Here is a 23,744-nt window from a genome sequence, read left to right on the forward strand (position 1 = left end):
ATTGGGGGTGTCTTGCTAATTGCCTATAATTTCCACCTGTTGTCTATTCCATTTGCACAACAGCATGTGAAATGTATTGTCAATCAGTGTTGCTTCCTAAGTGGACAGTTTGATTTCACAGAAGTGTGATTGGCTTGGAGTTACATTGTGTTGTTTAAGTGTTCGCTTTATTTTTTTGAGCAGTGTATAAATGCATCCAGGTGCTGAACTGACTCCAGTAAACTAGCGTGCCAAAGACATGTTTTCCTCTTTCACTATGAAGGTGTGGGGCCAGGCAGAGGTGGCACACACCCACAAGCACGGTGGATGGACTTCTAGGTAAGAGAACTGACTTGTATGCGCTCTGTGGGAAGTCTTTATTAAACCGCAGAATACACATTCACACACGTATAAAACCCCAACAAGCTGACGGCTGGGTCGTCACGGTGATGAGGCCTAAGGCTGTGTCCAGGGGGGCGGGTCGGGCCTCCAGGGCTTGGCAGGGATTTGGTAAGGCCTGGGTTTATTCAGTAGGAATGACTGGGCACATTTTTTAAATTGTTTGGAAACAGGTGTTCCCTGAACTTGTTTCAAAATGATTTCTCCTCCTGAACATAACCCTAGAAGCGTTTTATAATGACAGAAATACATGGCCTAAAGCTGATCTATTTCATTCTACATGGCAGAGAATCCTGTTCTATGCAGGGAATTTCTATCTGAAACGTTCTGTAACGTTGCGGCCACGTGAATATGCCCCTGGTATCTACTACTGGAGTCCAGTGAAGGGAAACAGAGACGATATACTGTCCTTTAACAGATAGTCCCACTCTCTCTGTGTGGGAGTGAAGACCGGTAACATGACCATACAGATATAGGTTCTTAATTTCAGACAGTTTGCTACAGCAGGAAATGTTGATTATAAAGAAGGGACATTTTTGTAGCGTTTTGATACATTTTTCGTAAGGAAAAATTAAGTCTGAAATTTGAAAGTGGACATTACAAACTTCCGAAGCCTTTTTAAACCTCATACACTACAAATTTGAAATGTCCTGCATTGCAGGATAGTTCTGCAACAGGGTGATCAAATTAAGATCCTGCATCTGTAGGAACACATCAGTATGTGTGAGTGCAGTGTGGTGTGGGGCTGGCACAGTCCAGCCTAGTATCAAGGGATTTTGCCTAGGAGGGCCAGGTTCACTCTAGCCTGGTTTGATGTAGTCCATGTGTTTTGTCCCAGGTTACAGTAGGTCCGATCCAGAGCAATTTCAGTATGGCATGATTTGGCACCATAGCTTGGTTTCGATGCAGTATAGCATGATTTGGCCCTGGTTAGATACAGTCTACAGTAATTTCAGCATGGCATGATGCAGTCCAGTGAAGTTTGGCTCCAGTGCAGTTTGACCCGGTTCTATGCCAGGCTGCCAGGCCAGGAGACCACGGTGAGAGCCACTCTGCTCCGCTGCTCCTTCAGCATGGGTACGAGGGCTGAGTGGCTCATACCAGCCGTAGACAGCCCGTTAACCGCCACTATCATGTCCCCACACCTAGGGTACAGAGGGGACACAGAGGGGAACATCAATATGGATGGACCATATACACTGACTATACCCAACATGAAGAACCCCTTCCCAATATTGAGTTGCACCTCCTTTACCCTCAGAACAGCCTCAATTCATCAGGGGAAAGGACTCTACAAAGTGTAGAAAGCATTCCACAGGGATGCTGGCCCATGTTTCCCACAGTTGTGTCAAGTTGGCTGGATGTCCTTTGGGTGGTGGACCATTCTTGATACACACGGGAAATGGTTGAGCCTGAAAAACCCAGCAACGTTGCAGCTCTTGACACAAACAGGTGTGCCTGGCCTCTACTACCATACCCCATTCAAAGGCACTTAAATCTTTTGTCTTTCCCGTTCACCCTCGGATTGTATATGTGTGCCATTCAATGTCTCAATTGTCTTAAGGCTTAAAAATCCTTCTTTAACCTGTCTCTTCCCCTTCAACTACACTGATTGAAGTGGATTTAACAAGTGACATCAATAAGAGATCATAGCTTTCAGCTGGATTCACCTGGTCAGTTTGTAATGGAAAGAGCAGGTGTTCCTAATGATTTATATACTCTGTGTGTGTCTGTATGTATGTGTATATATACTGCTCAAAAAAATAAAGGGAACACTTAAATAACTCATCCTAGATCTGAATGAAATAAATAATCTTATTAAATACTTTTTTCTTTACATAGTTGAATGTGCTGACAACAAAATCACACAAAAATAATCAATGGAAATCCAATTTATCAACCCATGGAGGTCTGGATTTGGAGTCACACTCAAAATTAAAGTGGAAAACCACACTACAGGCTGATCCAACTTTGATGTAATGTCCTTAAAACAAGTCAAAATGAGGCTCAGTAGTGTGTGTGGCCTCCACGTGCCTGTATGACCTCCCTACAACGCCTGGGCATGCTCCTGATGAGCTGGCGGATGGTCTCCTGAGGGATCTCCTCCCAGACCTGGACTAAAGCATCCGCCAACTCCTGGATAGTCTGTAGTGCAACGTGGCGTTGGTGGATGGAGCGAGACATGATGTCCCAGATGTGCTCAATTGGATTCAGGTCTGGGGAACGGGCGGGCCAGTCCATAGCATCAATGCCTACCTCTTGCAGGAACTGCTGACACACTCCAGCCACATGAGGTCTAGCATTGTCTTGCATTAGGAGGAACCCAGGGCCAACCGCACCAGCATATGGTCTCACAAGGGGTCTGAGGATCTCATCTCGGTACCTAATGGCAGTCAGGCTACCTCTGGCGAGCACATGGAGGGCTGTGCGGCCCCCCAAAGAAATGCCACCCCACACCATGACTGACCCACCGCCAAACCGGTCATGCTGGAGGATGTTGCAGGCAGCAGAACGTTCTCCACGGCGTCTCCAGACTCTGTCACGTCTGTCACGTGCTCAGTGTGAACCCGCTTTTATCTGTGAAGAGCACAGGGCGCCAGTGGCGAATTTGCCAATCTTGGTGTTCTCTGGCAAATGCCAAAGGTCCTGCACGGTGTTGGGCTGTAAGCACAACCCCCACCTGTGGACGTCGGGCCCTCATACCACCCTCATGGAGTCTGTTTCTGACCGTTTGAGCAGACACATGCACATTTGTGGCCTGCTGGAGGTCATTTTGCAGGGCTCTGGCAGTGCTTCTCCTGCTCCTCCTTGCACAAAGGCGGAGGTAGCGGTCCTGCTGCTGGGTTGTTGCCCTCCTACGGCCTCCTCCACGTCTCCTGATGTACTGGCCTGTCTCCTGGTAGCGCCTCCATGCTCTGGACACTACGCTGACAGACACAGCAAACCTTCTTGCCACAGCTCGCATTGATGTGCCATCCTGGATGAGCTGCACTACCTGAGCCACTTGTGTGGGTTGTAGACTCCGTCTCATGCTACCACTAGAGTGAAAGCACCGCCAGCATTCAAAAGTGACCAAAATATCAGCCAGGAAGCGTAGGAACTGAGAAGTGGTCTGTGGTCCCACCTGCAGAACCACTCCTTAATTGGGGGTGTCTTGCTAATTGCCTATAATTTCCACCTGTTGTCTATTCCATTTGCACAACAGCATGTGAAATTTATTGTTAATCAGTGTTGCTTCCTAAGTGGACAGTTTGATTTCACAGAAGTGTGATTGACTTGGAGTTAAATTGTGTTGTTTAAGTGTTCCCTTTATTTTTTTGAGCAGTATATATATGTGTGTGTGTGTGTGTGTGTGTGTGTGTGTGTGTTTGTATGTATGTGTATATACTTTATTACCTATTAACTTACAAAGAATGAAAATGTGTCTTTATGCTTACAAGCCAACAACATGAATGATGGCTTACTTGAGGCGGCCATCATAGTATGCAGGCGTTCCAAGGACAATGGTCTTGATGAAGAATGCCTGGTTGCTATGGTTTTCCTCGTATCCTCCAACGATGCTGAAGCCCCAGCTCCCAGGGTGACTTCTACGCAGAACAATCTCATGGCTACTGTGAAGGAAGCTGAGACAAATGGATGGAAAGAATGAGTCAGTGTTTTAGTGAGGGAGACAGAAGAAGGGGGAGATGGAGAGGGAGGAGCCAGGTTTAGAGGCAGAGGGAGGGGCCAGGTTGAGAGGCAGAGGGAGGGGCCAGGTTTAGAGGGAGGGGCCAGGTTTAGAGAGAGAGAGGGAGGGAGGGGCCAGGTTTAGTGAGAGAGAGGGAGGGAGGGGCCAGGTTTAGTGAGAGAGGGAGGGAGGGGCCAGGTTTAGAGAGAGAGGGAGGGAGGGGCCAGGTTTAGTGAGAGAGGGAGGGAGGGGCCAGGTTTAGTGAGAGAGGGAGGGAGGGAGGGGCCAGGTTTAGTGAGAGAGGGAGGGAGGGGGCAAGTTTAGTGAGAGAGGGAGGGGCCAGGTTTAGTGAGAGAGGGAGTGGCCAGGTTTAGAGAGAGAGGGCGTGACCAGGTTTAGAGAGAGAGGGAAGTAGGGCAAGAGAAAGGGTGAAAGGAAAAAGAGATGGAGAAAGACCGAGGTGGGGAGGTAAAGAGAGTTGAAGGAACGAGATTCAGAGAGGGAGGAGAGAAAGAGAGACAGAGCGGAACAAAAGGAGAGAACGATAGAAAAAGGGAGGGGTGAGTTTGAGGCTGTCCTCTCTGTACCAGTCTCAGAAGGATGAATGAGGGAGAGACATTGGGGATGTCACCACATGCCCCTCAGTTGATAATCCACAGCTGTTGATGTTTACAGCACCGTTCAGGACAACACACACGTCAACACACACACACACACATCAACACACACATGTCAACACACACACATAATACATGATCTGTGTGACATTTACATCCCAACACAGAACACACTCGAATCAAGATCAACACAAATGCTCCGACTACACATTCTCCACAGATTACTTCAGATTATTTCAGATTACTTCAGATTACTTCAGATTACTTCAGGTGAATCATGGGGTGGATCTCACTAGTCAACTTGCTTCCTTTCCTTGTATCCTCTGCTTCACCTACACTAATATGAAAACACTAAATAAATCAAAGCAATATTTTCACACACAAACCCCCAACATCCCAACCACCCCAGGTGAGTCCAACCCAACGAGGTATGTCTTCTATATCTCCTGTTTACCTGGGCAGGCCGAGCCACAGGACCCAGGAGGGGGACCAGGAGGAGTCGTAGTCCGAGTCGTGTGTGTGGTGGTGTGTGGGCAGCAGCTGGTCCACGGGGCTCTGGTCCTGGTCCGGCTCCTCCACCATGCTGACCTCCAGCGCCCTCAGCTGGACGGAGGGTGACGCCGCACTGGCCTTCAGGGTGCCAACCGCCTCGCTGTGGCTGAGATAGGTCAGGTCCTGGTCGTTGATACTCAGGAGGATGTCACCTGCAGGAGAGGAGGGGACAGAGAGAGAATGAGAGAGAGAGGAAAACAGAGACAGTGAAAACAGGAGTTGGTGAGGCAGAGCGAAGAACCGGAAGAGTGCAGAGACAGAGAGAAAGAGGGAGAGATAGAAGGAGCGAGAGGGACATAGAGAAATACATTGTTACTTAAGGACAAAGAGTCCTGAGAGAGAACATTCAAACACTGACCTCTGAGAATGTCGCTGTGGCAGATAATGAGCCAAACCAAATAAGAACTTGGCCTGGACAATCTAACAGGCTGTGATGTAGCCCACAGCTCACCTTGTTTGATTCGTCCAACCCGTGACAGGCAGCCATGTGGTTGGACGCTGGTCACAAAGATGGGCAGCTCGCCGCTCTTGCTGCCCCGCCCCCCGGCCACGGTCATACCCAGAGACTCATGAGGCTCCTTCTTCACAGTGATGTGTTTCTCCCTACAGGTCACACACTGGGACAGGTCCTACACACACACACACACACACACACACACACACACACACACACACACACACACACATATATAAATACAGTTGAAGTCGGAAGTTTACATTCACTTATGTTGGAGTCATTAAAACTTGTTTTTCAACCACTCCACAAATTTCTTGTTAACAAACTATAGTTTTGGCAAGTCAGTTAGGACATCTACTTTGTGCATGACACAAGTAATTTTTCCAACAATTGTTTACAGACAATTATTTCACTTATAATTCACTGTATCACAATTCTAGTGGGTCAGAAGTTTACATACACTAAGTTGACTGTGCCTTTAAACAGCTTGAAAAATTCCAGAAAATTATGTCAATGCTTTAGAAGCTTCTGATATGCTAATTGACATCATTTGAGTCAATTGGAGATGTACCTGTGGATGTATTTCAAGGCCTACCTTCAAACTCAGTGCCTCTTTGCTTGACATCATGGGAAAATCAAAAGAAATCAGCCAAGACCTCAGAAAAAAATTGTAGACCTCCACAAGTCTGGTTCATCCTTAGGAGCAATTTCCAAATGCCTAAAGGTACCAAGTTCATCTGTACAAACAATAGTACGCAAGTATTAACACCATGGGACCACGCAGCCATCATACCACTCAGGAAGGAGACGTGTTCTGTCTCCTAGAGATGAACGTACTTTGGTGCGAAAAGTGCAAATCAATCCCAGAACATCACCAAAGGACCTTGTGAAGATGCTGGAGGAAACAGGTACACAAGTATCTATATCGACATAACCTGAAAGGCCGCTCAGCAAGGAAGAAGCCACTGCTCCAAAACTGCCATAAAAAAGCCAGACTACGGTTTCGAACTGCACATGGGGACAAAAATCGTACTTTTTGGAGAAATGTCCTCTTGTCTGATGAAACAAAAATAGAACTGTTTGGCCATAATGAGCATCGTTATGTTTGGAGGAAAAAGGGGGAGGCTTGCAAACAGGGACTGGTGCACTTCACAAAATAGATGGCATCATGAGGGAGGAAAATTATGTGGCTATGTTGAAGCAACACCTCAAGACATCAGTCAGGAAGTTAAAGCTTGGTCGCAAATGGGTCTTCCAAATGGACAATGACCCCAAGCATACTTCCAAAGTTGTGGCAAAATGACTTAAGGACAACAAAGTCAAGGTATTGGAGTGGCCATCACAAAGCCCTGACCTCAATCCTATAGAAAATGTGTGAGCAGAACTGAAAAAGTGTGTGCGAGCAAGGAGGCCTACAAACCTGACTCAGTTACACCAGCTCTGTCAGGAGGAATGGGCCAAAATTCAACCAACTTATTGTGGGAAGCTTGTGGAAGGCTACCTGAAACGTTTGACCCAAGTTAAACAATTTAAAGGCAATGCTACCAAATACTAATTGAGTGTATGTAAACTTCTGACCCACTGGGAATGTGATGAAAGAAATAAAAGCTGAAATAAATCATTCTCTCTACTATTATTCTGACATTTCACATTCTTAAAATAAAGTGGTGGCCTAACAGACCTAAGGCAGGGAATTTTTACTTGAATGAAATGTCAGGAATTGTGAAAAACTGAGTTTAAATGTATTTGGCTAAGGTGTATGTAAACCTCCGACTTCAACTGTGTACACACACACACACACACACACACACACACACACACACACACACACACACACACACACTAAGAGAGGTCCTACAGTGTATAATACACATTGGGAGAGGCCTCCAGCATAAACAGATACATATGAACAAACACAGTCAGACACACACACTCCCTCAGGTGCGTACTCACTCTGTGGGTGCTGGAGCGGGCCAGGTGGGCGCAGGTGGGCACGGTGCTGGGGTTGGGGGAGAAGCTGTGGTGATGGTGGTGGTGGTTGGGGAGGAAGTGGTCATGGCAGTACAGATCTTTGTTGGAGGCGGAGCTTGATGGAGGGGGAAGGGTAGGCTTGCTGGGACGGCCAATCAGCAGATACACTCTTTCGCCGCTGGCCTGTAGTTGACAGGAAAAGGGAGTAGTGTTAGCCATCCACAAGAGGATGGTCAGAAACACTGTTTATCTCCTAGCAGTCTTACCTGTATGATCTGAGCAGCCTGTTCAGGCGTGCCATGGCGTAGGTCCTGCTCGTTGACCGCCAGCACTCGGTCGTTACTACACAGCCTCCCGTCCTTGGCAGCCAGGCCACCGTCCAGCAGGTCTAACACAAACACCCCCACCTCGTCAGTCCTCCGCACCAGCTTGATGCCCAGCTGCTCCGACGAGTCCCGCTTCTGCAGGGTGATCCTCAGGCTGGCAGGGCTGGACGGAGGGGTGGAACAGGGGGCGTGGGGCACTGAGGGGGTGGTGGAGGGGGGTGGGCGAGAGACACAGCGGCGCTCCCTTAGGACAGTGAGCTGCAGTGTGGCACAGGGGCGTGCCAACGTTGAGCGAGCAAAGTTATGGGCCACATTGCTGATGTCTACACTGTTGACCTGCAGAGAGGGAGAAAAAGAGAGGGACATTAGGAGAGGGAGAGGGAGAGGGAGGGAGCTTGGCTTTGGAGGAATATTAGAGGAGAAAAGGTGAGGAAGAGGTGAGGATGGATCCATGGTCCTCACCTGTAGTATCTGGTCCCCGGCCAGAAGCCTGCCATCTCGAGCAATGACCCCATCACGGTACACTTCCTGGATCACCACGTTGATGAGAGGCGTCTCGTTGCCCCCGACGATGCTGATGCCCAGTTCTACATAGGGGTTGGAGCGGTGGACCTCGATGGTGGTGATCTCACCCTCTGGAAGGGACGGCAGCTTCACACTACCTGGGAGATACACAGGGACATGGAAGCACATCAATCTCTTATATTCATGAATGTTTAGATTCGACATGATTACATTGGAAGGTTAGAGACAGGAAGTCAGATGGAGGAAGTGATGTTGTACCCTCTTCTGCAGAGAGGGGCGGTGACTCTGGGCAGTCCCATCCAGAGGAGGCAGAGCTGGCGGTGCGGAGGAGGTGGATGCATGGGTTACTGAGGGGTCGCTTTACCCTGGGCACCACACACTCCAACCGTACCAAACCTACACACAGAGAGAGGGGTTACACACACACACACACACACACACACACACACACACACACACACACACACACACACACACACACACACACAGTTGTTACTCACTGTCCTCCTCATTGCTCTCCTCGAAGGCGGGGTTGTCCAATCCAGGCTCGTCGGTCCACATGGGGACGCTGCTTTCGGTGGTGGAGGTGCCACCAGGGGGCGAGGAGGAGCTCTCCTCCTGCAGGTCTGTCTCCGTCTGGAGGGCTCGTGGGGACCTGGAGGGGCTGGTCACCATGGCTCCCTCCTCCCCGGGATCACATGGTGGTCCCTCTAAACTGTTCTGCTGACACTGCGTCCCCGGACACCTGGACACAGAGAGGGGATGTGGGGGTCGACTTAGTGCATTGATCAGTTATATCATTTTTGCCCAATCATACCAGGTCATTTAATGCTTAAAAACAAAAATATTAGGATGAATAAGACACTTGGCTACAGAAGTGACATTTCTTACCGATCTCTACAGCTTCCTTCCAAAAACATATCCTGTGAAATGACATCAACACATACTGGAGGAGTTACTGGCTAGCTACAAGTGGTTAGCTTAGCTAATGAACAAGCTTCATCTGCCACAGCCCGCATGACCAGAATGACACATCGACAAACCACCAAAGGCTTTTCGTGCCCAAAGTCAACCTTTAAAACTGCATGTACAGTTTCATACATTGCGCACGCGCACACCCACCCACCCACCCACCCACACACACCCACACACCTACCTACCCAGAGAACATCCCTGGTCATCCCTACTGCCTCCGATCTGGAGGACTCACTAAACAGAGAACATCCCTGGTCATCCCTACTGCCTCTGATCTGGAGGACTCACTAAACAGAGAACATCCCTGGTCATCCCTACTGCCTCTGATCTGGTGGACTCACTAAACAGAGAACATCCCTGGTCATCCCTACTGCCTCTGATCTGGAGGACTCACTAAACAGAGAACATCCCTGGTCATCCCTACTGCCTCTGATCTGGAGGACTCACTAAACAGAGAACATCCCTGGTCATCCCTACTGCCTCTGATCTGGAGGACTCACTAAACAGAGAACATCCCTGGTCATCCCTACTGCCTCTGATCTGGAGGACTCACTAAACAGAACATCCCTGGTCATCCCTACTGCCTCTGATCTGGTGGACTCACTAAACAGAGAACATCCCTGGTTATCCCTACTACCTCTGATCTAGAGGACTCACTAAACAGAGGACATCCCTGGTCATCCCTACTACCTCTGATCTGGAGGACTCACTAAACAGAGAACATCCCTGGTCATCCCTACTACCTCTGATCTGGAGGACTCACTAAACAGAGAACATCCCTGGTCATCCCTACTACCTCTGATCTGCAGGACTCACTAAACAGAGAACATCCCTGGTCATCCCTACTACCTCTGATCTGCAGGACTCACTAAACAGAGAACATCCCTGGTCATCCCTACTACCTCTGATCTGCAGGACTCACTAAACAGAGAACATCCCTGGTCATCCCTACTACCTCTGATCTGCAGGACTCACTAAACAGAGAACATCCCTGGTCATCCCGTGTACTGCCTCTGATCTGGCGGACTCACTAAAAACACATGCTTCGTTTGTAAATGATGTCTGAAAGTTGGAGTGTGCCTGTGGCTTTCTGTAAATTTAAAAAACAAGAAAATGTTGCCGTCTGGTTTGCTTAATATAAGGAATTTGAAATGATTCATACTTTTACTTTTGATACTTAAGTATATTTTAAACCAAATACTTTAATACTTTTACTCAAGTAGAATTTTACTGGGTGAGTTTTAATTTAGTCATTTTCTATTAAGGCATCTTTACTTTTACTTAAGTATGATAGTTGGGTACTTTTTCCACCACTGGCATTGACCAGTCCATCATATATCTGCTATGATTTAAGCTATGCAGAAAGCAGGAAGAACCACAGCTAGTCCTAAAGGATCAACGATCAGATCATCAGACAAGTTCCAGAACATTCCACCCAGTTCAAGGACATTCCAAGTGCCCTGGCAGTCTTCTGTTCTAATCTCTGACTTTAAGGCGGCTTTAGTGACACAATATTAAATGTCCAAGCTGACAGACATCCAATTCTGTCTCTCGTGATCTCATCCGTCGTTAGCTTCATTACTATCTTAGGGTTGGGGCATAGGGAACGACCCACATGGACCTGGGCCTTAATCTATAGATGCTTTAAGAACAGAGCAAATAATGCCCAGTCATGCACAGACACCTCAGAAAGACCTAGGGAACACTTGGAGTGAGACATAGCTCACCTGCTACAACTGGTTGCCCAGTGGGAAGCAATTTTGTATACTTGTCCATACGCTGAGGAGAAGGTGTAGTGGATATCTAGTGAGGAGAAGGTGTAGTGGATATCTAGTGAGGAGAAGGTGTAGTGGATATCTAGTGAGGAGAAGGTGTAGTGGATATCTAGTGAGGAGAAGGTGTAGTGGATATCTAGTGAGGAGAAGGTGTAGTGGATATCTAGTGAGGAGAAGGTATAGTGGATATCTAGTGAGGAGAAGGTATAGTGGACATCTAGTGAGGAGAAGGTATAGTGGACATCTAGTGTAGGTTGAAGGTTCCAAAGGCAATGTAACAATTCTATCCATAAATGTTCAGCGCCGTGGGCAAAAATCGAATAAAATAAAATTGGATTGGTTGCATATACGTATTTTGCAGATTTTATCACGGGGTTAGTGAAATGCTTATGTTCATAGCTCCAACAGTGCAGTGACACCCAACAAGAAAAATTGGCTAGAAGATACGAACAGGGCAGCCATGTCTGTCCACACCATCTTGTCAGTCTGGAAGTGAATGATAGCATAACTGTTTTACTGTCATTCTATTAATTTAAAAGTTTTTCAATTGATCTTCAACCACTGTATTATTTGATTTCCAGACGGCTGGTCACGTATTTAATGCTCATCCTGTAGAATTAGCAATGGCGCTGGTCCAATGATTTTGTTTATTTTCTAACGCTGCCACATGGAATTATTAGGTTGTCTTAACCTGTATTTTTCTGACCTAGCATCTTACACTTTGTTTAAACACTTTAAAAGGTATCCTTCCTTCCTCCATTCCTTACTTTATTGAGGCAATCACTGATTAAAATTGCTGGCAATGTTTGTTGACCAAGTTGACATTGTAGGCAAAGGTTTTCATCTCATTGCTTTCACCAATCCAACCTTGACAGAGCAGTGATGACTTTGAGGGAGGAAGGAAGTAAGAGAGGATGCACTTTAAAATAATTAGAATTGAGCTTTAGTGGACACTGGGCCATAGGCTGGACAGAGGGGGGGGGGAGCTTGTTCCACCATTGGGGTGCCAGAGCAGCGAACAGTTTTGACTGAGCTGAGCGGGAACTGTGCTTCCTCAGAGGTAGGGGGGCCAGCAGGCCAGAGGTGGATGAACGCAGTGCCCTTGTTTGGGTGTAGGGACTGATCAGAGCCTGAAGGTACGGAGGTGCCGTTCCCCTCACAGCCCCGCAGGCAAGCACCATGGTCTTGTAGCAGAATGGTATGATAAGCAGAATGATAAGATGGGGAGATGTTGGTCCATAATAAAGCCTTGCTCTACCTTCTGAACAACACTATCAACAAGACAGGTTCTACAGGTTCTACAGGTTCTACAGGTTCTAGTTTTGTCGCACCTGGACTACTGTTCAGTCGTGTGGTCAGGTGCTACAAAGAGGGACTTAGGAATTGCAATTGGCTCAGAACAGGGCAGCACGGCTGGCTCAGAACAGGGCAGCACGGCTGGCTCAGAACAGGGCAGCACGGCTGGCTCAGAACAGGGCAGCACGGCTGGCTCAGAACAGGGCAGCACGGCTGGCTCAGAACAGGGCAGCACGGCTGGCTCAGAACAGGGCAGCACGGCTGGCTCAGAACAGGGCAGCACGGCTGGCCCTTGGATGTACACAGAGAGAAACATTAATAATATGCATGTAAAATCTCTCCTGGTTCAAAGTGGAGGAAAGATTGACTTCATCACTACTTTTATTTGTGAGAGGTATTGACATGTTGAAAGCATAGAGCTGTCTGTTTAAACGACTAGCACACAGCTCAGACACCCATGCATACCCCACAAGACATGCCACCAGAGGTCTCTTCACAGTCCCCAAGTCCAGAACAGACTATGGGAGGCGCACAGTACTACATAGATCCATGACTACATGGAACTCTATTCCACATCAGGTAACTGATGCAAACAGTAGAAACAGAATTAAAAAAACAGATAAAAATACACCTTAAGTAACAGCGGGGACTGTGAAGCAACACAAACATAGGTACAGACACATGCATACACACACATGATAACATACGCACTATACACACACACGTACACATGTATTTTGTGTTGTAGATATGTGGTAGTGGAGTAGGGGCCTGAGGGCACACAGTGTGTTGTGAAATTTGTTCTGAATGTATTGTAATGTTTTTAAAATGATAAAGGACCCCAGGATCCTTTATAAATACAAATACAGCAGGAGTCAGGACAACAAACAAGTTGGCTAAAGATGAAAGGCTAGCACTCAAGCTAGCTATAGAAACCAAGCAATAAGCTTTAGATACAGTTGAAGTCGGAAGTTTACATACACCTTAGCCAAATACATTTAAACTCAGTTTTTCACAATTCCTGACATTTAATCCTAGTAAGAATTTCCTGTTTTAGGTCAGTTAGGATCACCACTTTATTTTAAGAATGTGAAATGTCAGAATAATAGTAGAGAGAATGCTTTATTTCAGCTTTTATTTCTTTCATCACATTCCCAGTGGGTCAGAAGTTTACATACACTCAATTAGTATTTGGTAGCATTGCCTTTAAATTGTTTAACTTGGGTCAAACGTTTCGGGTAGCCTTCCACAAGCTTCCCACAATAAGTTGGGTGAATTTTGACCCATTCCTCCTGACAGAGCTGGTGTAACTGAGTCAGGTTTGTAGGCCTCCTTGCTCACACACGCTTTTTCAGTTCTGCCCACAAATTTTCTATAGGATTGAGGTCAGGGCTTTGTGATGGACACTCCAATACCTTGACTTTGTTGTACTTAAGCCATTTTGCCACAACTTTGGAAGTATTCTTGGGGTCAGTGTCCATTTGGAAGACCCATTTGCGACCAAGCTTTAACTTCCTGACTGATGTCTTGAGATGTTGCTTCAATATATCCACATAATTTTCCTCCCTCGTGATGCCATCTATTTTGTGAAGTGCACCAGTCCCTCCTGCAGCAAAGCACCCCCACAACATGATGCTGCCACCCCGGTGCTTCACGGTTGAGATGGTGTTCTTCGGCTTGCAAGCTGATAAAGGACTCGTTTTACTGTGAATATAGATACTTTTGTACCTGTTTCTTCCAGCATCTTCACAAGGTCCTTTGCTGTTGTTCTGGGATTGATTTGCACTTTTCGCACTAAAGTACGTTCATCTCTAGGAGACAAAGCGCGTCTCCTTCCTGAGTGATATTGTCACGTTCGTCATAAAGATGGGACCAAGGCGCAGCGGGAATGTGAATACTCATCTTCTTTATTGTGAAGAAAACCAAAATAAACACTTGAATCAAAACAACGACAAGAAACAGTCCTGTGAGACATACAGCTACACATGGAACAATTACCCACAAAAACCCATGAAAAAACACCCCTACTAAATAGGATCTTCAATTAGAGGCAACGAGGAACAGCTGCCTCCAATTGAAGGTCAACCCAATAAACTAAACATAGAAATAGAATAACTAGACACAGACATAGAAATATACTAACATAGAACATTAACCAAAAAAAACCGAAACACATAAAACAAACACCCCCTGCCACGTCCTGACCAAACTACAATAACAAATAACCTCTTTACTGGTCAGGACGTGACAGGTATGACGGCTGTGTGGTCCCATAATGTTTATACTTGCGTGCTATTGTTTGTACAGATGAACGTGATACCTTGAGGCATTTGGAAATTGCTCCCAAGGATGAACCAGACTTGTGGAGGTCTACAATTTTCTTTCTGAGGTCTTGGCTGATTTCTTTTGATTTTCCCATGATGTCAAGCAAAGAGGCACTGAGTTTGAAGGTAGGCCTTGAAATACATCCACAGGTACACCTCCAATTGACTCAAATGATGTCAATTAGCCTATCAGAAGCTTCTAAAGCATTGACATCATTTTCTGGAATTTTCCAAGCTGTTTAAAGGCACTGTCAACTTAGTGTATGTAAACTTCTGACCCACTGGAATTGTGATACAGTGAATTATAAGTGAAATAATCTGTCTGTAAACAATTGTTGGAAAATTACTTGCGTCATGCACAAAGTAGATGTCCTAACTGACTTGCCAAACTATAGTTTGTTAACAAGAAATTTGTGGAGTGGTTGAAAAACGAGTTTTAATGACTCCGACCTAAGTGAATATAAACTTCCGACTTCAACTGTTGAATCATCTCTACATAGTAACAACTGTAATGTCTGTCCTATTTACTGTTTTTAACACTACACATGTCAGCATCAAGACATCACAGCTTAGAGACCAAATTCTGCAACTGAAATTAGTACTTTACACTACAGATCTCCCTCACTTCAGATATACCTGATGTACAGTTTCCTCACAGCGACCACTAGCCTGCTGAGCTCCCCACCGTCACATATCCACTCACATTGTGAGGTGTGTGTGTGTGTGTGTGTGTGTGTGTGTGTGTGTGTGTGTGTGTGTGTGTGTGTGTGTGTGTGTGTGTGTGTGTGTGTGTGTGTGTGTGTGTGTGTGTGTGTGTGAGACTCCACTCTACCTGTGTTTGAGGTGAGCTTCCAGGTCACAGCGGGGCATGCTGAGGCTGCAGGCCGGGGACAGGGGACAGGACACAGACAGCTTGTCAAGCAGCTTGTGTACCAGGATGCTGCTCCGCCTGCACACCTGCAGATGTAGCCGCTCCCGGTCAAGCGGGCAGAAGTCCCGCTCCTGGAGGAAGCTGCGGAGGCAGCGGGCACAGAAGGTGTGTCCACAGGGTGTGTCCAGGGGCTGGACCAGGGGCTGCAGACAGATGTGGCACACCAGGTCATCGTCCACCTCCAGGCGATAGTTATAGAGGTGGTTCTCCCAGGCCCGGTGGATCTGACCACACTCTGGACACAAGGCCTCCAGCACGGGCTCCACAGGCCCTGCCGGACCCACCTGGATAAAGGAGAAGAGATTTATATGGGAGATGTTGGAGGACAATGATAGTTGAACAGAAAAGCTTGTTTGAATAAATCCCAAAGAAACAACCAAGTAATCTGTATGTTATTACAGTGTAATTACCAACTTGTCTTTTCTTTGTGTATACAAGGTAATTAGCGGATCGGAATGGTAAATAGCAGATCAGAGGATCAGCATTACACAATTCAACACGGTGGTACCAGTACCACTCATACACACAGCTGGGAGGGTACAAACTGCAAAATCCAAACCCACCTCACAGCCGGGGCTGCCCATGTCAGGACCAGGGCTCCAATCGCCAGGCACGGCCTTTGGCACAGTCGTCACTGGGGTTACAGGTCGGGACGTTACAAAGGGGTGGGGAGGGGGGCGTCCTATCCCATAAGCCTCAGAGGGTGAGCTGGTGACAGAGAGGACAGCCGCCCCCCAGTGGCCAATCAGACATCACCCTGTAGGTAAGAGAGCAGGGGTTAAAAAGCTGGGAAATTAAACATAGTGTTGTGTGTGTGTGTCTCTGCACGTGTGTGCATGTGAGTGTGTACTCATGCATACATGTGTAGTACTGTATAACTTGGTAAATATTTGCATTGTATTAGTGTATATGTGACATGTGTGCATGTTTATATCAACGTGTGTGTGTTGTAGTGTGTGCAGAGATGATGTACTGTAGCACTGCGCATGCTCAGTGTAATCTCTCTTTCGCTCTCGCCTGCTGCAATATTACAGTCTCACAGAGAGGGAATTATCTGGGATTGAGACAGAAGGAATTATCTGGGATTGAGACAGAAGGAATTATCTGGGATTGAGACAGAAGGAATTATCTGGGATTGAGACAGAAGGAATTATCTGGGATTGAGACAGAAGGAATTATCTGGGATTGAGACAGAAGGAATTATCTGGGATTGAGACAGAAGGAATTATCTGGGATTGAGGCAGAGAGGACATGGGTATGGTTGAGAGGAAGGAGAGAGAGATAAAAAGGGAGAGGGCTAGAACGATGAAGAGAAAGAGGGATAGAGAGATAGAGAGAGAGAAGGAGTGAGAAAAAGAGACGAGAGAGAGAATATGAAAGGGAGAGGGGAGGGAGGGGAGAAAGAAAACAGGAGGGAGAAGAGAGAGATGGAAAGAGAAAAGGAAAAAAGGTTGACAGAGAGAAAGGGTCAAATGGAAAAACAAAGGAGTAGAGAAACAGAATGAAAATGAGAGACGAAGACAGAAAGAGAGAGAGAGCTGTGAGATAGGGTCAAGAAAAAAGAGTGGAAGACTGCCAACTGATCACTGTGCATGTGGTGTGTATGTGGTGTGTATGTGGTGTGTATGTGGTGTGTATGTGGTGTGTGATGTGTTTTTGTTTTTACTATCCTTGTGGGGACCAGAAGGACAGTAAAACGAGAAACATTTGGTCAAGTGGGGACATTTCGCCGGTCCCCACAAGGAATAAGGCTATTTTAGGCTTAGGGGTCAGGTTTAGGTTTAGGGTTACAATTAGGGTTAGGGTTAGGTTAAAGGTTAGGGTTAAGTTAAGGATTAGGGTTAGGTTAAGGGTTATCGGTTATGGAAAATAGGATTTTGAATGGAGGTCAATTGTTTGGTCCCCACAAGGATAGTAAAACAAACGTGTGTGTGTGTGTGTGTGTGATGCACTCTGGCCGGTTCTGCAGCGTGAGAGAGCCAGAGCTAACGGAAAACTCCTTCCAGCTCTGAAACACAGCCGACCACTCATACAAATCCCCAATGCTGAGCCGTCCTCAAAACTAATGCATTGTGTACCAGTCATTTCCACTGTGTTACACATCCAAAGCCATTTAGACTCACTTCCCCTACTACAGTACTCTAGCCCTGTCCCTGAGGAGCTCATGGACACAAATCGACACAAGGGAGCGTATTTGAAACAGAAACAGAGCCAAGCTAATAACGCCTGACTACCAGCCTCTATTCTCATCTCCTTGCCTCCATCTGCATGAATCTGAAAGAACTGAAGAGGTCATAGCAAATGCTAAATAGTCGTCCACCATATTGCTTTCACCGATCCTGTGATTTCAGACCAAAACAGATGACGCGGAGAGGAAGCCACTTTAGACTGTTAAGATGCAGCCTCTGTCTGTCTGTGTGAGGGTCTGCTCCTGTCTCCATGGCTACGGAGCATGTTCAGTAGAGCTTGACATTCAGAGCTGTGTAGATAGAGATGGAGTGTTCTCTCCTCCATGTGTCCTTTCTATTTCCGTACACTTCTATCTGCTGCTGGCTATATTCTTAATTGTTCCTGTCCTTCTGACCGTGCCACTGCTGTTTCTGCCTGTCTTTATGACTGTTGTTTCCATGACTACATGCCTCTATATAACCTGTCTATGTAACCTGCATCTGTCTCCTTGACTGCTGGTACCCTTTTCCTTGTTTTAAGTACCTGCTTCTGTCTCTATGTGAATGTGTGTGTGTGTGTGTGTGCAGCTGGAGATGCATTATTCATGTAGACATAAGGCTCCTCTGTTTCCATAACAAAGCTCTGACATCATTTTAACTCACACACACACACTCACACACGTATGTACACACACAGTGTATGCTTTTTGGGTATGAGTTTGTGGGTGTGTGCAGTGTCTTTCAACCACTGCTGTGTATAAGTTTGACATGCAAGACTAATGCAGTCTATAAGTTAGATCTCTCTCTCTTTCCCGCTCTCTCGCTCACCCTTTGTTTTTAACCTTCTGCCAGGATAATACAGCAGTTACAAGAGCACTTAAATTACTTAAATGACTCTTACTTTCAAAATAGCTAGATTGCAACAGCGTGTGTGTGTGTGTTTGTGTGTTTTTGTCTTTGTTGTGTTACCCGGCGCCTCAAGGCCACTATGCTATTGTATTGTTATTTCATTCATAGGCTTGCTGTTCTCTGCTCCTTCTATTGATACCAGCAGTAGACAAGGCCTACAGCGATTCAGCGACTAATGCACAATACCCGATAACTAACGAACAAAGAAGATGACGTCTGTCCTATTGCCAACCCAAATAAAGGGGTAAACCATGACTATAACATATTGTCTACAACAATCTTGCATGTCAGACAAGAGGAAAACGCGATATCTCCTTGCCCTCAGGAACAGTTGATCACGTTAATAAGGTAGTCAGTAGACTAATAAAACCACAATCCCAAAGATCCATTACGGCTACCATGATTTTCAATAGCATAATCATCTTGTCAACCTTCGCAAAAAACAAACAAACCTGAATATGCAATGTTTCATTTCATGTTTCGTTTCAATATAGCCTAGCCTAGAATATATATAGTTGAAGGCTGAATAACATAATGGCTTATTGAAGGGGAGAAAAAACGGCATATACCAAACAAAGGCTATCTATTTAAATTGCATTATTTGACTACCCATTTTATGCACTGCCCTTAAAGACGACACGCAGATTCAGATTCAGATAGATCATATAATTGGTTCGATGACAGAAATACCCTTCTCCATTTAGGCTGGTGAGTGAACCAGCCGGAGTGTCTGTCTGATTGTCAGATTCCTCCCTCCCTTCCTTCGAGATCCGTGGAATAGCGCTGAGATGGATACATCATGGATGGACAATAGCGACTTCAATTGAAAGCTATAGACTATTACTAGACCATAGATATAGAACCTGCTTTATATATATATGTTCTAGACATCGTGACAGTGAAGATGTGCGATCAGAATACATACATTATATTACCTATTCCGGCTTCTCCTTGGTGCCGAGAACTCCGGCCCCGAGAGGGGACAATTAACGGACCTCAATCACACATTCACCGCAACAAGCAGAGCTGTAGCAGCGCACATAAAACGCCCCGGTGACTTTCGCCGTGAAGAACCCGCCCACTGCTCTTCTCCAGCAGTCAGTCAAGCAGAAGGGGGCAGGGTCTCGTGCTGTCAATCCCCAAATTAAATTAGAGGCTTCCCTTTATGCCTGTTCGAAACTAACCACTAAAAAGTATCATTATGACATGTATTTTCAATATTAGACAAAATACATACTGTTGTACAACATTGAAACATAATTTGTTTGTTGGTAAGCAACACTATCTGTTTTTTTTACGTACAAATTTCGATATTACATAAGGCACTGCTAAGGACAGTAGTCATGCGGGGTCCCCGCCGGAAGGCCCCCATGGAGGAGAAGTAAACATACATATTCAGAAATAAACATTAGCTAGCATTGGCAGTATTGATTTGAAATATCTTTTGATTATTTTACATTGATCATTACACTATGGCAGATGATGGCGAATTGGAGAAGTATGTTATAATCTATCCTATTGCCAGACTGGTATTTCTTGCTTGATGTGAATTTCTGGGGTGTTTTGAAGGGGGAGCTAACGTTAGCTAAGGAACGTCAGCTAGTAGCGTTAGTCAAGTAGCTAGATCAGTGTGATTTATTATGCTGTTAAAATAGCTAGTTAATTGTTCACCAGCTTAGCTACTAGGTAGCTTGCTATGCGTGTCAATGATTAGCTAGCTATGTTTCAATTATTTGTTGCATGACTATCTAGATAACTCACATAGAGACTGAATTGTTGTCGCGATTCAGTAGGGTACTGTATGCCAGCTAAACAAGTTGAGGATATTTTTGAGTCGCAGCTGCTGGAAAGTGTGTGTGTGTGTGTGTGTGTGTGTGTGTGTGTGTGTGTGTGTGTGTGTGTGTGTAAAAAGGGAAAATAGAGATTGATGTCTGTGTGTACCATTGACATTAAAATAAAATGTGCATGAGAGATTCTGTATTTCCTGTGCACACTAGTCTGGGATCCGTGGTCAAAGGGCAGCTGTAACGGTTGATCTGTAGTCAAAGGGCAGCAGTAACCGTTGATCTGTGGTCAAAGGGCAGCTGTAACAGTTGATCTGTGGTCAAAGGGCAGCTGTAACGGTTGATCCGTGGTCAAAGGGCAGCTGTAACAGTTGATCCATGGTCAAAGGGCAGCTGTAACGGTTGATCCGTAGTCAAAGGGCAGCTGTAACAGTTGATCTGTGGTCAAAGGGCAGCTGTAATGGTTGATCTGTGGTCAAAGTGCAGCTGTAACGGTTGATCTGTGGTCAAAGGGCAGAATGACTCAGCAGGTCAACCCAGGACACACATGACATGTGCCTCTAGCTCTGTGACTGGCATAGTGCCTTCTCTCTCTGCCTTTTATCCTGCTGTTTTCCTTCACTTTTATTCTCTTTCTGTCTCTTTCTCTACTCTCCCTTTTTCCTCCTACTTATATGTTAATATCTCCCTCTCTTGCGCCCTAAACTCTCTCTGTCACTCTCTCCATGTGCCATGTAGACGTGCAGTGGAGGAGCTGCTGAAGGAGACCAGTAGGGCTCGGGTGCGAGCAGAAACCATGGGTCCAGCAGGCTGGTGAGTGGCATACGTTAGGAAAGGATCTGGTAAACCATCTGTTACGGGTGTTTGGCTTTCAATGCAGAATGTACTTGACACATAGCAAGGTGTGACAGACCAAGACAGATGCATATCAAAGATAATATTGAAGGCCTTGCTGGTTTGAAATGTTAATTTTGGTTCAACTGTCTTCCAGGATGAAATGTCCACTGCGCAGCACCAACAAGCGTTTCCTGCTCAACACTCTGCGCACCACCATCCCACAGCGCCGCCCTGCTGGCCACTCAGGAGAACAGACATCAGAGTGTAGGCGGCGCAGCAGGACCCCATCCACAGACCACAGAGACAGTCACAGACGACACAGGGACGAAGACAGTCATAGGGACAGCAGAGAACATAGTCTCAAAGATGGGCACAAAAGAGACAAAGACAGCAACACGTGCCACAGAGACGGCTACAAATACAGAGGGGTTGGAGACAATGACAGATACAGCCATAGAGACAAGAAACACCGGGATAAAAGCGTCACTGGTCACAAAACACACAGTCCCCATTCTAAAGAACACTCCCCATCTGAAGCCCCTTCCTCTTGTAGAGACCGCTCTCTCCGCCGATAGTAGCTCCTCCTCCTCATCAGACCACGCCCATTTCAGGGCCAGTTCTCACTCCATAGGCCACACCTTCTATCAATCAAACCAGCACGCTCACGCGCACCTGTCAAGGACACTCCCAGTGGGAGGAGCCACATGTGACATCATAACCTTGTAGGGAGTGCTGTAACGGCATTACCAGAGGAGGTTTTCTCCCTCGAAGACGTACATAACCATTGAATGACTGGAAAGACATACATAACCATTGAATGACTGGAAAGACATACATAACCATTGAATGACTGGAAAGACATACATAACCATTGAATGACTGGAAAGACATACATAACCATTGAATGACTGGAAAGACATACATAACCATTGAATGACTGGAAAGACATACATAACCATTGAATGACTGGAAAGACATACATAACCATTGAATGACTGGAAAGACATACATAACCATTGAATCACTGGAAAGACGTACATAACCATTGAATGACTGGAAATAATGTATTGTCTGAGAATGTGAGAAAGATTGGGGTTGCTGTTGTCAGTTTGTGACAAGCATAACTGATTAAATTGCATTTGTTTCTACTGATCATTTAACTGGAAGTCGTGTCTTTCCTATTCTTATTCTCAATTTTGACACACTTATTCCCATCTTGCACTCAGCTCTGTTATTTCATTGTGAATCTTGCTGGTACGATCTGTAAACTGACATGATCAAATCAAATTTTATTAGTCACATGCGCCGAATACAACAGGTGTAGAACTTACAGTGAAATGCTTACCTACGGGCCCTAAACCAACAGTGCAGTTTCCAAAAATATGGATAAGAGTAAATAAAAGTAACAAGTAAAAAATAAAATATACGGGGGGGCGGTACAGAGTCAATGTTCGGGGGCACGGTTAGTTGAGGTAGTATGTACCTACATTACATTTATTTATAAAGCCCTTCTTACATCAGCTGATGTCACAAAGTGCTGTACTGAAACCCAGCCTAAAACCACAAACAGCAAGCAATGCAGGTGTAGAAGCACGGTGGCTAGGAAAAACTCCCTAGGAAGGCCAGAACCTAGGAAGAAACCTAGAGAGGAACCAGGCTATGAGGGGTGGCCAGTCCTCTTCTGGCTGTGCTGGGTGGAGATTATAACAAAACATGGCCAAGATGTTGAAATGTTCATAGATGACCAGCAGGGTCAAATAATAACCCGACAGGAAGATCACGTCAGTGACTCAACCCACTCAAGTGACGCACTCCTCCTAGGGACGGCATGGAAGAGCACCAGTAAGCCAGTGACTCAGCACCTGTAATAGTGTTAGAGGCAGAGAATCAAAGTGGAGAGAGGGGAACCGGCCAGGCAGAGACCGCAATGGCGGTTTGTTGCTCCAGTGCCTTTCCGTTCACCTTCACACTCCTGGGCCAGACTACACTCAATCATAGGACCTACTGAAGAGATTAGTCTTCAATAAAGACTTAAAGGTTGAGACCGTGTCTGCGTCTCTCACATGGGTAGGCAGACCATTCCGTAAAAATTGAGCTCTATAGGAGAAAGCCCTGCCTCCAGCTGTTTGCTTAGAATTTCTAGGGACAGTAAGGAGGCCTGCGTCTTGTGACCGTAGCGTACGTGTAGGTATGTATGGCAGGACCAAATCGGAAAGATAGGTAGGAGCAAGCCCATGTAATGCTTTGTAGGT

General features: G+C 46.1%; 2 protein-coding genes across 4 annotated transcripts; one reads left to right on the forward strand and one right to left on the reverse strand.

Annotated features, from left to right (window-relative positions):
* Positions 1 to 337: 337 nt before the first annotated feature.
* lnx2a (ligand of numb-protein X 2a) lies at positions 338 to 19,940 on the reverse strand. 3 transcript variants are annotated; one of them, XM_014159454.2, is made up of 12 exons: positions 19,797 to 19,940; positions 16,358 to 16,551; positions 15,696 to 16,078; positions 8,994 to 9,238; positions 8,752 to 8,889; positions 8,431 to 8,630; positions 7,909 to 8,304; positions 7,625 to 7,825; positions 5,666 to 5,843; positions 5,117 to 5,366; positions 3,843 to 4,001; positions 338 to 1,523 (listed from the first exon to the last, which is right to left on the reverse strand). In XM_014159454.2, the coding sequence occupies exons 2-12, from the start codon at positions 16,376 to 16,378 to the stop codon at positions 1,388 to 1,390; spliced, it is 2,307 nt and encodes a 768-aa protein (XP_014014929.1). In that variant the 5' UTR covers positions 16,379 to 16,551; positions 19,797 to 19,940; the 3' UTR covers positions 338 to 1,387. The 3 variants fall into 3 exon arrangements, with proteins under 3 accessions (XP_014014929.1, XP_014014930.1, XP_014014932.1); XM_014159455.2 differs by having other exon boundaries at positions 19,807 to 19,939; XM_014159457.2 differs by lacking the exon at positions 8,752 to 8,889.
* A 284-nt stretch (positions 19,941 to 20,224) lies between these two features.
* On the forward strand, positions 20,225 to 22,652 carry si:ch211-140b10.6 (uncharacterized LOC106579506). The gene is made up of 3 exons (XM_014159453.2): positions 20,225 to 20,369; positions 21,394 to 21,468; positions 21,647 to 22,652. The coding sequence occupies exons 1-3, from the start codon at positions 20,344 to 20,346 to the stop codon at positions 22,065 to 22,067; spliced, it is 522 nt and encodes a 173-aa protein (XP_014014928.1). The 5' UTR covers positions 20,225 to 20,343; the 3' UTR covers positions 22,068 to 22,652.
* Positions 22,653 to 23,744: the final 1,092 nt, after the last annotated feature.

This window comes from Salmo salar, chromosome ssa19 (genome assembly GCF_905237065.1).
Source record: "Salmo salar chromosome ssa19, Ssal_v3.1, whole genome shotgun sequence".
In the NCBI taxonomy this organism is placed as follows: domain Eukaryota; kingdom Metazoa; phylum Chordata; class Actinopteri; order Salmoniformes; family Salmonidae; genus Salmo; species Salmo salar.